Source organism: Orcinus orca, chromosome 3 (genome assembly GCF_937001465.1).
Source record: "Orcinus orca chromosome 3, mOrcOrc1.1, whole genome shotgun sequence".
NCBI classification, from domain to species: Eukaryota; Metazoa; Chordata; class Mammalia; order Artiodactyla; family Delphinidae; genus Orcinus; species Orcinus orca.
Genome location: NC_064561.1, coordinates 157,194,716 through 157,208,432, shown reverse-complemented (window position 1 = coordinate 157,208,432; position 13,717 = coordinate 157,194,716). Strand labels below are relative to the sequence as shown.

Here is a 13,717-nt window from a genome sequence, read left to right as displayed (position 1 = left end):
ATCCCTATACTTGCTTTATTTGTCTGGGAATGAGACATTTTTGTCTCAGAGAGGATATGTCATTGGTACACTAAGAACAAGTACTTAGGTTCCCAAAGGTGGTTAAAGGCTTTTGAAACTGGATTCTATTCACTCATTCAAACTTCAGTGAAGTTAAGGGAGTAAAGTATTTGAATATTTGAGTGTGACTCTGTGTGTGTGTGTGTGTGTGAGAGAGAGAGAGAGAGAGAGAGAGAGAGAGAGAGAGAGAGAGAGGCTGTGTGCTCTCCCTTCTAGCTCCCATAACCCATCCAGTGTTCCATCTGCAAAGAGCTTCCCCTGTAATAAAGACCAGGCCCTGATGCCCTGTTGTTGGTCAGAGATGACTACTCTTGACTTCTTGGGGGGGGGTCCAGGTAAGAGGACCCTCAGCTGTAGGTCACCCTCCCAGCTCACCCAGTCATTCATTTCAAAATCTTTAATCACCTGAGCAGTCCTTGGAGAAATGATCAGGAAATAAACACTGAACTCAGCACACAATTCCATTTCCACAGCTTGCAGAGGTCAAGAAGAGGTAGGTGAAGCAGGAGAGGTGGCTGGGTGCTGTTTCTTTCGTAATGCTGGGTGCTGTGTCACGTGGGGTCCTGGAAGCCCTGGCTTCACCCACACTGTGGGGTTGGGGGCAGGTGTTCTCCCCGGTCACTCCTCTAAGTCAGTCATGACCCTGCTGTGCTCAGATGGATAACGTGAGGCGGAGAGGGAGGAAGGAAGACTGGGGAAGATGGAATATTTTTGCATGTGAATGTGGTAACTTCATTTGGGAGTGAATACACTAGTAGAAGGCAGGGGGACCCGATTGGGGGGCAGAAAATAAGTGCCGCTGTGGAGAGGAGGAAAGCAGGGCTCAGAGGTTGATAAGTGAAGCAACAGCACGCTCAGCTCTGAGGAGAAAGCTCAGCCCGGTCTGGAAAAAGTTAATCTGGAGAAAATGGGATAAACTGTGGGAGCCCAGAGAGCCTGTTGCCGGATACGCAAGCTGCGTGTCTTGCAGGAGGCAGGAAGGGGTGACCGCTGCGGTGTAAGTCGCTGCCTTCCTTCCCCTCACCTCCCCCCCACACACACAAACCAGAAGTGCCCAGATCCACAGGGGTGCCCCCGACGTGCCGCCCCACACACGCTAGCACTGCCCCAGCCACGACCCAAGAGCAGCAGAGATCAGGTTCGTAAAACAAAACGGAGGCAACCAAGAGAACTGCAGCAGCCTGGAAGCCCACAAGTGGTGAGAGGAGAGTGAGTGTGAGAGAATACAGCCCCAGCCTGAGACCACTGGAGCAACTGGGAAGGCGAGGGAGGCTGCCACGCGGTGACAGTGGATCTGGCCCTGCCCTTCGGCTGGTACTCTCTGGTACTCCCCTCAGACCCGGGCAGCCAGGACCCCTGCCCTGGCTCTGATTATTAGGGGGCACTGCTCTGTCCTCCCCTCCCACCTGGACCCCTTCCCACATGGCAAGGAATCCAGAGCCGCCTGGAGCCTGAACTCCACACCCACACCTTCTAGATTATGCTCCGGTACCCAAGACATCAGAATTCCCCATCTGAGTGGCCCTGAGTCTACAAGGGCTCCGGCGGTCCTGTCCTTCGGAAAGTGAACGACACCGCTGAGCCTCTGCACACTTAGGTGCGAGGGGAGGCTGAGGGCGGCTGTTTGAAGGTGTGGTCGAGGCTGGAGGGGTTGGGAAGGCTGTGGGTGTGCAGGTGCCCAGGTGCACACAAGGGCCCTCACAGTGCTGGGTGGGGCTAAGGGTGGGGGGAGGAGGGATGGGCCTTCATCAGCGTTCTCACCCCGGGCCCCGGAAAGCAGAAGTTGGGAGTGGGCCTGCACCCCTTTTGCCCCCAGCAGTTTTGCGAAAGAGAACCCAAAGAACCCCCAGAGCACGGTTCCTCTTCTCGGAACCCCTACCCCCAAATGAGCTGACACTGCAGGGGCCTGGCCACTCTACCAAACCATCCATCCTGCTACACAGGAGAAAAACCAGAGAACAGCCCAAATCCCCACGTTCCTGTTCTCAGAGCAGCTCGTTTCCTTTCTCCAAATTCCCTTCGAACGTGGGAGGTTTTGATAAGCTAGAAATTCACCTGAGGCAACGACTACACTATCAGACTCTAAGATGAGGCAGGAGGAAGAACCACAAACATTTTTTTAACTTGTAAAAACATGGGGGCAAATCATTCCGCACCACTCAGGCACATCCGGTGTTATTCAGACAAACACTTATGAAAGGCTGGGGATGGAAGGATCGAGGTCTGGGAGAGCAGGACGGTGAGCCTTCAAAAATAGTGACAATGGCTGTCATTTTTCTAGTGCAGACCAACTGTCAGCCCAAGCGCTGCTCTTACCGGAAACAGCAGAGCCGGAGTGCCTGGGGTCGAGGCCCAGCTCTGCCACTTAGGAGTTGTGTAGCTTCAGACGAGTTCTGTAATGCCTCTCTGCCTCAGTTTCCTCATCTGTAAAATGCAGATCAGTAACAGCAGCCTCTCTCAAGATTGCTGTGTTAACACAGGTTAAACGCTGAGAATGGTGGTAAGCACTCCGTAAGTGTTAACGTTATTACAAATGGTCGCAACTCTCTGGGGTAGGAATTATTACCCCAAATGTGCAGATGAATGAGTGTGGCTTGGGTGGGTCTGTAGTTTGCTGGGGAGCAGCAAAGCCAGGATCCCAAACCGGCCCGGCTCTAAAGCTCATGGTCTCTCTATTAAACCACGCTGACCTCTGGCTGAGAAAACGGCTTCACTTGGAGAAGAGAAATGGAAGGCAGTTCTTTGAAAGGCTTCCATAGAGACTCCAGCGGCTGGAACGAAAGTGCAGACTGGAGAGAAAGATTTTTACTGTGTCAATAAGATGAGCTGTTTCGAAAGTAGCAAATCCTCCAGCATGAGATGTTCAAGCAGACTTGTCAGGGATATTATAAATTAGCACGAATTATGAATGAGTTAAATATGAATTAAAGATGACTGGATTAATATCTTTAAATAAATCATTGGCAATATTTTGAGTTACAGTGAATTTGACGAAAAATATTATTCCCCCCCGCCAACTATACATGGACAGCAGGTTTTAAAAAAAATCACATCACAGCATAAATCCCAGCATCACAGGGACGTGCTATTCTGCTTCTCAGGTTTCGTCAAGGCCTGAAATGCCCTGTGGAAAACAGACCCTGCCTCTCCATTCCGCTGCACTGAGACGGACGGAGAAAGGCCCGGGGAGGTGCCATCACCCACACTTGCCCTTTGCCCCCAGTGAATGGAGGCGTAGCCCAGTCTCTCCTAAGACAAATGATGCCTGAAATAGGGAAACGGATGTGCAGAGGGCTGGCTGAGAGTGAGGAGTGGGCAGATCACCGCAGCTGAAGTCGTAACACGCGGCATCCAATGGGCAGATACAAACAGTGCAGAGCTAAAGAAAAGATCGATCTCCTGCCGTGCGCTCCACTGTGTCTGGGATTAGGAACAATGTCTCTTTATTGACCTAATCCATATATCTAACAAAGAGAGCCACAAAACAACAGCCAATCAGTGACACCGCAGAGGCTGTGATCACCACGACGATGACGCTCCCGGCCATGTTGACCAGAAGGCCCAGGCCGCCTCCAACCAGGATCTGAGCCAGCTGCACCATGCAGGTGAGGGCGGCGCAGTCCACGCCCTGCCCTCTCACGCTGCCGTCCGGGCCCCCGCACCGGGCCTGCTGCCTCTGCAAGGGAAGCACAGGAACAGCATTCAATCTGCACCAACTGTCCTTCAGGGCAGAAGGCAGCAAGCAAACTTCTTCTATAAAAAGCCAGGTAATAAATACTTGCAGCTTGTGGGCTGTTGATCTCAGCTGCAACTACACCACTCTGCTGTTGCAGCGCAAAAGCAGCCGCAGAACGTAAACCAGGTGGCCTTCCAACAGAATTCTATGACACGGGTATGTGAATTTCATGTAAGTTTCCCCTGTCACAAATATTATCCTTCCACTGATGTTTTAAAAATCATTTTAAAATTGTCAGAGAATTCCTAGAATTCCTGTTGTGTCTGTACACGACAGACTGTACAGAAAAGCAGGTGTCAGACCACGTTCGGCCAAGAAGACAATTTATCAACTCCTGATTCAAGCTCCACCCCCCTGCCTGCACCTTTCTTCCCCACCTGCCACAAAGTCTGAAATTCCACCGTTCACACCTATGGGAGTTAAATGGTTAAGAACGCAAAATTATCTCTTCAATAAATCAATAAGTCAATAAATACCATGCAGTAGAAGCTCAATAAGTCTCCCATTCCTCCTCTTCCCTAGTGGTTACGGTTCAAACATTTTCAGAAGGATGTTGAATCCCAGGTATGTGTAGGGGGAGCAACATAAAAAGTAATTCCACCTTTCAAAATATGGTTGCTTTCTGCTTAGTAGATTAATATTTGATTAGTTTGATATTTGGTCGGAACTGGTTGATAACATTGCCATTTATTGGGTATCATATATGTGCTAGGCCTTGTGCAAGGCTCTTTCACATACCTTCCTTCATTTCATTCTTACCACCTCCCTCGATGCACATATCGTAATCATTAGCCCCGTGATAACAATAATACTACTACCTACCATTTTCTGAGTCTTTGCCAGGTGCCAGGTAGGCATTATGCTAAGCAGATTACCTACACTATCTGGTTTCATTTAATTTTCCAAGAACTCTCTAAGGTGGGTGTATCATTCCCACTTCATTGATTAGAAAACTAAGGCTCTGAGAGTTTGAATGATAATTCCTATACTATTAAATGAGAAAAAATCATTGTGCAGGAAAACGCACATTATCCTTTGAATAAGAAAGGGAAAATAAGAAAACAGATCCATAATCGCTGGGTTTTCATTAAAAGATACTGGAAAAATAGACAAAGACCTGATGAGAGTGGTTACATGTAGGAGCCCAGGGTGGGGAGGCGAGGGAGGGGATGCACACATACATGTATATCACTGTGGCTGTTGAACATGATTGTATTACCCCATCTAAACATGAACTCATTTTGAGTGATATTTAATAAATAAATGAATAAGATCCCCAGTGTCACATAGCTGTCAAAAGGGGGGGGCAGGATTTGAATCCAGGGTTCTCTGAGTCCAAAGCCTCTGTGTTTTGGGCCTAGTACCATCCAACTCCCTCGTGGAGGGATAGTTCTTTATGATAGCTGTCTCTTTAGCAGCAAAGCACCTGCCATGCATTGAAACATTAGTGACCATGTCTGCCAGGGAAGAGGACAGCTACAACTCTTGTTTAAAAGGTTTTAACACCCGGTGCAACTCTCTCCTGCTGTGTTTACCAGATCAAATGATGAAAAAGAAGGCCAGCGTTGCGGTCACAAGGACGCGTGTTCAGCGTTTTTGCAGTTTCCTACTGTGATGGATTAAGCTAATAGCCATCTCTTTAACTTTTACAGTTAAAGAAATGTAAGCCTATTTTCAGGGGGAAAAGTTGCATATCTGGATAAGAAAACGTGGTAATCTTAGAGCAGAAATACCAAACCTAGTGCTTTTTTAGGGCAGCATAGGGTCTTGCCCTCTGGCTTGAGTTCTGAGATGGGGATGGGGCGGGCCTCCCTTGAGGCAGCTGGTGTGATGACCACCTGCGACCAGCTTTCCTCCCTGCGCACAGGGCATGACTTACCAAAACCCGGACTTCCAAGGAAAACGTTGCTCAACCAGTAACTCCCGGAAATTGCACCAGGCACCTCTGCAGTGGTTGAGGGCCTGGGCCCTCGTTGTGGCATCCAGAAACACTGCAGGTATGCTGGACATGTCATGAGCCCAGAGTTCCCCTTGCTTTGTCTCTGTGTGATTGTGGGCTGGTTTCTCAGCATTACCAACCTCACCTTCCCTAATCTGACTAATGGGAGTAATGGTACCTGCCCGACTGCTCCCAGGTGCACAGGGCTCCAGAGTAAGGAGGGGGTGGGCTGGGAAAGTGGTCAGGCCTTGGCTAGACCATCGTTACATCTGGCTGGACATCTTAGTGCTGCTGTTTCAAGAAGCCCTGTTCTCCAGCTCTGCTCTACACTTTCCTAGCAAGCTCCCCCAGCCTCCAGGTGAGTCCGGACGTCACTCGGTGCAGAGGTTCAACAACACACCTGCTCTTCCTGCTGCTCACGGTGGTATGCGGTGAGGAGGTTAAAAGGCACGGTGTACAGGGTGCTGGACATCACGCCAAACAAGGTGCACATGACCAGGCTGGAGTAGACATTCGGGAAGAGCCCGATGACGCCCGTCCCCAGGCCAAACAGCAAATACCCCATGAAGTAAAGACCCTTTAATCCGATGTAGGGAACCAAAGCTTTCTGAAAGTCTGTGTGTGGGGAGAAGAGAGGGAGAAATTACAGCTGGCAGTGCCTCACATCATCTCATAATTTCAGACAACCTTTCCTTTTGAAGATTCACTTTTTTTAGCCTTCCTTTAACACTGAGTCAGGAACAGAAGAACCTCCTTATCTGTGCTTGAAAACAGCTGCTTTTGGAATAAGTTTTGAATCCTTTGTGTAAAGGAGAGCTGGAGATTGCCTTGCTGGGTTGATTTTCTTTTCTGCAGGGAAGGACCAGGCACTGTGTACTGGGGAGCTGAATAGCAACGGGATGCAAAAGAGGCGATTGAAAAGCCCGCCTTGGTTATGGGACCCTGGGGCAGCAAGCCATGGAAGAAAAGCGGGTATCTTTCCGATTCATAGAGATCTAGCCTAACGAGACCAAAATGACAATCCAGGTCTCTATTAGCCCCACAGCCCAAAGTCAGGTTGGAGGAAATTAACACAACCAGATTGCACAGAATGATCCAACTCATTCAGTTTCTTTGCCCCACCTAAATGTCATCTGCACAACCTGAGAAGGAAGTAAAGAACATACATCACCTGTAGATGCTCTCCCTGCCTTGCCAGCCCTTCCCAGGCTGGTCAGGGGGTCCTCCCCCTCGCTGGTGCCTTCACCCTCTATGGGCAAGTTCCACAACTTCTCAAAACCTCAGCTTCCTCATCAGAAAATGGAACTAATAAAACCCTTCTTGGTGGTTGTTATCAGGATCAAATGAAGTAAAATGTCTAGGAAATCATCCAGCCCGGTGCCAAGCACGCAGAAGACATCCAGTTAATGGTGGCTATCATTACTTCAATAAATACAGAGCTGCTGAATATGGTTGACTCTTAACTGGGGTCCCCTCCCAGTGGGTAAACTTGGCTTGCTCATAAAGAACTCATGGTAGAGCTCATTTTTTAAAATTGGAAATTCAGCTTTAAAACATTTTACTATGTTTTCCACCACAGTAGGGAAAAATTCCTAAAAAAAACCTTTATCTTCCTCTTTTAACTGGTTATTTTTTTTTTACTTTTTATTTTATATTGGAGTATAGTTGATTAACAATGTTGTGATAGTTTCAGGTGTACAGCATAGTGATTCAGTTATACATATACATGTATCCATTCTTTTTCAAATTATTTTCCCATTTAGGTTGTTACATAATACATGCCAATCCCAAACTCCCTAACTATCTCTCCCCCCTCCCCCTTCCCCCCCGGCAACCATAAGTTCTTTCTCTAAGTCTGTGAGTCTGTTTCCCTTTTGTAAATAAGTTCATTTGTATCATTTTTTTTTTTAGATTCCACATATAAGTGATATCATACGATATTTCTCTTTGTCTGACTTACTTCACTCAGTATGACAATCTCTAGGTACATCCATGTTGCTGCAAATGGCTTTTAATCCGTACTTTCCTTGTCTTTCCTCTGCCCCATTCTACTGGAACACATGGACCCAGGGGATACACAAATGATAGATACTAGAAATGTGCCTATTCAAGAGTGAAATTTTCCATATCTGTTCAAATAATTATTGAATTTACATTGCATAGACAAGAAACCTAATATTTATTACATTTGTATCAATTATGGAATTCTGAAAATGTTAAATGGGCAACAGTGCTTCCTCTATTAAATTCATGCCATGCTTGGAGGGCTGTTGTCAAGGTTGAGAATAAAAGCAGTATAAATTTAGGTCAGTTTCTGTTTGCTTAATGATTACATTTATGCGGAAAACGTCATCTAAGTTGTCTCAGTACCTAAAAGATAACCATCAGTATTCATTAGGGAAATGCTCTCACTACATGTACAGGCCAGCCAGGAAGGAGGCAAAAGAGGATAAAGAGATATGTGGAAACATAACTAACTTCACTACGAAGATGGAAAGTCTAGCAAAGAATGCTTTATTCATAAAGAGAAAGCAATAAGTTTAAGGGCCAAGTTGACTTGTCCTCTGCTGGGTCTGACGCCAACTCATACTGTGCCTCTCCTTAGGATTGTACGGAAATGATTGATTTAAGCCCCAGCTATGGATAGTAGTGTATGATATGAACAATTGGCTGTATTTCAGTACTCAGCGTGGCTATACTCATTGATCTAGGTGTGCCTGCTGTGCAAAGGAGCTTAAAAACAAGTCCCTTATCACCATTCCCCACGTCCCGCCCAGCAGCCAGATAACCCTGCTAAGCTCTGTCTGGATAGAAATTCTGGGTCTGCGCCTGACGTTATGTGATGAGTCCAGAACACAGGGTTATCGGGTGTGCTCTGGAATTGAGGGAAATGATTGATCCTGCCCAGAGTGGGTTGGAGTGCAGAGGGAAAGACTTGAAAGATTGCACAGAGAGGGACATATTGGAGTTGGGTCTGGGTGGGGAGGTAGAAACAGTAGTTCGGGTGGAAGAAACCAAAAGCAAATACACAGAGGTGAGAACGTCCATGCAGTGGGTCACTGGAGGAGTTCCTGCGTGGGAGTGACAAAGGTCCAAGTGTGAGCCCGGCCAAACTGTGAATCCCGGAGTGCCCAGATCAGGACTTTTACTCCATCTTATGGGCACGAGAGCCCCTGAAGATCCTTGGGTAGGGCTGGTTGGTATTTTATAAAGAAAATTTTAGTTCTAATTCACAGGGATAGGGATCCCATAGATTTATGCATTAATATAACTTTGGAAAATTATTCAAATAGTAGGTATTCTTTATACACAGGGATTTTAACTGGAAAGGCTCTAAAAAATAACACGCTTTTGAATTTTCAAATGCCATGAAATTCATACAGGAACTCAGACTAGACTAATGGAAGGGTCCCTAGAAGGGAATTTTTTGAGGAAAACAAGTTAAACTTGACACAATATTCAAATACTAATGACTTTTAGAAAAATGTTTTCCTCTTACAAGAATGAGAATAGTGGTAAATATTCCCCCCACCTCTTGAAAGCACAAAGGGATTGAGATGGATAATTTATTAAATCCTTTCAGTCTAACACTCCCTGATTCTAGGTAGTTGAAATCGTCCTCCTGGAGTTTTCTTTTCTTTTCTTTCCTTTTAGTATATGTGCTGCTGAAGCAAGCGCCCTGGAGTTTCCTTAATTCGTACACTCTAAGCGGGAAAAAATGGGTTTGCGGAGGAAACGTAAGCTTTAAGCCACCACTACTTGGTTACCATAAATTTGAAAGTAATGAATTTTATGGTTTTATGATGATTGGGCTCATGAATATGCTTATATTAGGTCCCCTTTTCCCAACTGTGCTACACTTTGAAGAGATTTTTCTTGATCTCGAAGCAGGTTTCCCACTGTGCTCTGGCTTAGCAAAGGGCTAAATGCCAGACTAGGGGTCATCATATATATTCAGCCTCCATCCCCACAAGAAGCACGGTTCAGTGACAGAATGATGCCCCTGAGAATGGTAACAGGGATTGTCCCCAATGCCTCCCCCCCAACCTCGGCCATACCCCTGCTGTCCCCTGGGCCTGTCCAAAGCCTGGAGCTCTGCCCTGGGGACCAGCTATTCTCCCCACAATGCCTGAGAAGCTCCCAGGTTTCCACTCCAAATGGGGGACCTGCATACGTTTTATAGGCCAGAGTTTTTACTTAATTCAATGTGTACAGCACTTGGAGACTTCCAAACAAATTAGCCAGCACAAAACAAGCCTGTGTGATGCCCTAGAGTTGGAGTACATCCGTTTGGACTTATTTAAAACCAATCCCAGAAATCCCTTTGTTTACAGTGTCCTCACAGGTAATCTTAGCCAAGGGGGGCTAATAGACTCCAGACCCCATGGAAAGCTGGTGTTTGAGAAGGTAAGCTGTTGTTCTCAATCTGGAAGAGTGGCCCTGTTACATACCCGCCCATCTGAGCTTAAGTTATTTTATACGTTCATTTTGTCACCTAGCATACTAACCATCCCTCATTTTCTGTCAAGACTGATAAGCACATCTATGAAACGCTACCAGTGCCCTTATTCCAGCAGAGCACAGACCTATCGTTAATCAGTAATCTTGGCTGTGACTACCCCTCATCCATCCAATACTTCACCATATCGTTTACAAGATTTCCTGTTGCTTTCCAAAGGATTTTGATTAGGATCCCACCGACTGCAAGTACAAAGTAATCACTGAGGAAAATGAGACCCAGAATTCACTAGGGAAAAGGCTACTTGATGCGGTCCTTTCTAAGGAAATAGTTTTTCCTGACCTCCATATATATTTATCAAGAATCTGGCATCTTAGAGAGCAAAAAAATAAATATAGAAATACAGATGTATAAAATCCAAGATTCCGCCAGCCCGTAGAAGACATCCTTAGGAGGAGGAGACTCACAAGAGTAAAGTGAGGAAAACACAGAGTTGATGCACAAACCCCAGCATCCAACCTCGACCCCTCTTTGGTAGATGAGGAACTCTGTGGAGTTGTGTGCGCTGTAGGGGTCCCCGTGGTACACGATCTGCAAGAGAGATGTGGGGCCACTGAGTTACCAGTGCAGGCTGGTAAGGACCCCTTCTCACATGTTCTGCTTCTTCACCCCCTCCTGGGGCTCAGACCTCATTCTCCCATGAGCACGTCACCCTTTCATCCTTTCACACCTCCGTTCAAGGACCCTCAGGAGGTCTTAATGCATAAAGTCTAAACAACATCCCCCTGGATTTTTAACACCCCTCCTTCTGCCTAACAGCTGGCTCTACCCGCCATAGGCAACCCGGCCACCCATATTCTGGTACAACCAACAGGCTTCTGACTCATCTCTACACATGCCATTCCTATGCCTGCCTAGAATGTTTTCTCCTTCACCCCTCCCTCTCCAACTCCTTCTCTCCTTTCAGATCCAAATCACACTGCACCTCCTTTATTAAGCCTGCTGTGACCGCTACAGTTCACCTTGATTTTTCTTCCTTACTTGTCGCATTTGATCAAGTACTGGTCCCATCGCATAGTGCCCTCTAGTTGCGTAGGGTGTAGTAACTTCCCTCTGGAATCTGTCTGTAAGCCAGCTCCTTGAAGGTACCCTTTCCTACACTCTTACTGTGCCCATCTTAGAGGCTGGCTCAGAAGCTCCACAGGTGCTGATGGAGGGACAGGTGTGTGAGATAATGAGCGTGTGCACAGACATGCCCCTTACCCGGCCCATGAAGTCTGTGAAGAAGAGCATGTTGGACAGGAAGGCAGTCCATCCGATGAGGTGGCTGATGCAAAGGCAGCGGTAGTGGGGAGGCATGCTCAACAGCACCCTCAGCAGTGACTTCACGGTTACTGCCCTCCGAGTCTGGAATAAAACAGCAAACAGGTGTGACGTTCAGTGTAGACACACAGCCAGCTGTGGGAGCAAAGCATACAGCCATGTTACATATCTGTCAGTAGACTATCACACGAGGTCGCACTTCCTGGGCATGGTGCCAAGGTTTCCATCGCGTGTTCTCATAAGAGGTGTTCTGTTAAGTACGTGCAGATACTTAGCAGTTTCAGGTCAGGAACAGGGCTTTGGGGATAGGGTGAAGGGACTGGAAATAAAGCTTGCTTTGAGCCAAGATGTAAGACATATCTAGCTTCCTATCTTTGAACAACAGAACCACTGCTGAGGATGAAGCGCATAGATCTAAGCCAGCCCCTAGATGGTTATAATTCTTAGATTTCTTGACTTTTTTTTTTGGCTGCGTTGGGTCTTTGTTGCTGTGCGTGGGCTTTCTCTAGTTGCAGAGAGAGGGGGCTACTCTTCGTTGAGGTGCGCAGGCTTCTCATTGCGGTGGCTTCTCTTGTTGCGGAGCACGGGCTCTAGAGCGCAGGCTCAGTAGTTGTGGCGCACGGGCTTAGTTGCTCTGTGGCATGTGGGATCTTCCCAGACCAGGGATCGAACCCATGTCCCCTGCATTGGCAGGTGGATTCTTAACCACTGTACCACCAGGGAAGCCTCTTTCTTGACTCTTAAAATGTAGTAGTCTGAATTCCAAGATGGCCTCTATGATCTCCATCCTCATGATTCTGTTCCGTTACATGGCAAAAGGATTTTGCAGATATAACTAAGGTTACTAATCAGTTGGCTTTGAGTTAATTAATAGGGAGATTACCTGGGTGACCCTTATCAAGTCACATCAGCCCTTTAAAAAACATAGAGTTTTCTCTATATTTCTCCCAGTTGGCTGGGAGCAGAAGGGGAAGCCAGAAAGTCTCAAAGCGCAAGAATTGCTGGCTTTGAAGGTGAAGGGGGCCACATGGAAAGGACCTGGGTGTGGCCTCTAGGAAATGAGAGTGATCCCTGGCCATCATCAGTTAACAAGAAAACAAGGACATCTGCAACCACAAGAAGCTGGATTCTACCTGCATGAGCTCGAAGCTGATTCTTCCCCATTGGAGCCTCCAGATGAGAAGGCAGCTTTACCAACACCTTGGTTTCTGCCTTTTGAGACCCTGAGCAGAGAATGCAGCTGAACCCACCCAGACTTCTGACCTACAGAACTGTGAGATAATAAATGGGTACGGTTTCAAGCTGCTAAATTTGTGGTAGTTTGTTATGTAGCAACAGAAAACTACCACATAGAGCCAATCAGCTCCCTGCTCTGGGCCAGGTACCTCCTCCTAGTTTATTTCTCTGGATCCTGCCATCAGCCAACAGGTGTAGACGAGCCCTATGTCAAGTCAGAAGTGAGAACATTGTAGAACACACACACACACACACACACACACACACACAATGACTACATATGCCCACAATTCTTTAATCTAGACTTAAATTACGTTAAAACCAGAGGCTATAATTTATTGGTATCAGTAGCCTTGAGAGAATGAAAAATTTTGAACTATTGACACAACTGTTTTGAAATACAAAAAAAGGAAAGAGCCTTTAATAGCTTGTCATATGAGAGAAGAAAGAAACCTCAGGAATATGAAGCAATCACCTGCCCTGAAGACACTGAGACATAAACATTAACCATGATGGGGTAATGGGTCTTTCTCGTCAGATTTTTATTTATTCTGAGTCTTGACATAATGATATTGGGTCCTGGCTCGTTTATTTATAAGACAGTCTCCTGAGATTTTCTCTTTTAACTATAATAGCAAATTGTTTCATAGCTCTTAACCTTATATGATAATGCTTTTTATTCTTTGATGCAGAAAATTATATTTACTCATTGTAGGTTCGTTGTACAAGTTGATTTTTTTAATTCATCAGTTTTGTAGTATTTATGACTATGCCTCAACTGATTTTTTTATACTTAATCAGTATTAAAAAGTATAGACATTACCTTGGAGTTAGGAAAAATAAACATTTTCTGCATGTAGAATATGGTATTTGTCAAAATAAGTGGTGACCATAACAGAAATCCAATGAAGAACTATTACTTTTTTCCTTGACCACAGGAAGAAGCAATTAAAGGTACAGACTG

At 46.2% G+C, this 13,717-nt stretch overlaps 1 protein-coding gene across 2 annotated transcripts in view; it reads right to left on the bottom strand.

The window, feature by feature from the left end:
- Window positions 1-2,973: 2,973 nt before the first annotated feature.
- Window positions 2,974-13,717, bottom strand: part of SLC45A2 (solute carrier family 45 member 2) — a 33,891-nt gene continuing 23,147 nt past the window's right edge. Inside the window, exons 4-7 of one of the 2 annotated variants that reach the window (XM_033421303.2) lie at window positions 11,458-11,601; window positions 10,701-10,785; window positions 6,136-6,350; window positions 2,974-3,736 (exon numbers count right to left, since the gene is read on the bottom strand). In XM_033421303.2, coding sequence (XP_033277194.2) covers window positions 3,512-3,736; window positions 6,136-6,350; window positions 10,701-10,785; window positions 11,458-11,601 — 669 coding nt within the window. In that variant the 3' untranslated portion in view covers window positions 2,974-3,511. Of the gene's footprint in view, window positions 3,737-6,135; window positions 6,351-10,661; window positions 10,786-11,457; window positions 11,602-13,717 lie in introns of both variants that reach the window. The other variant, XM_004266020.3, reaches the window with a different exon arrangement.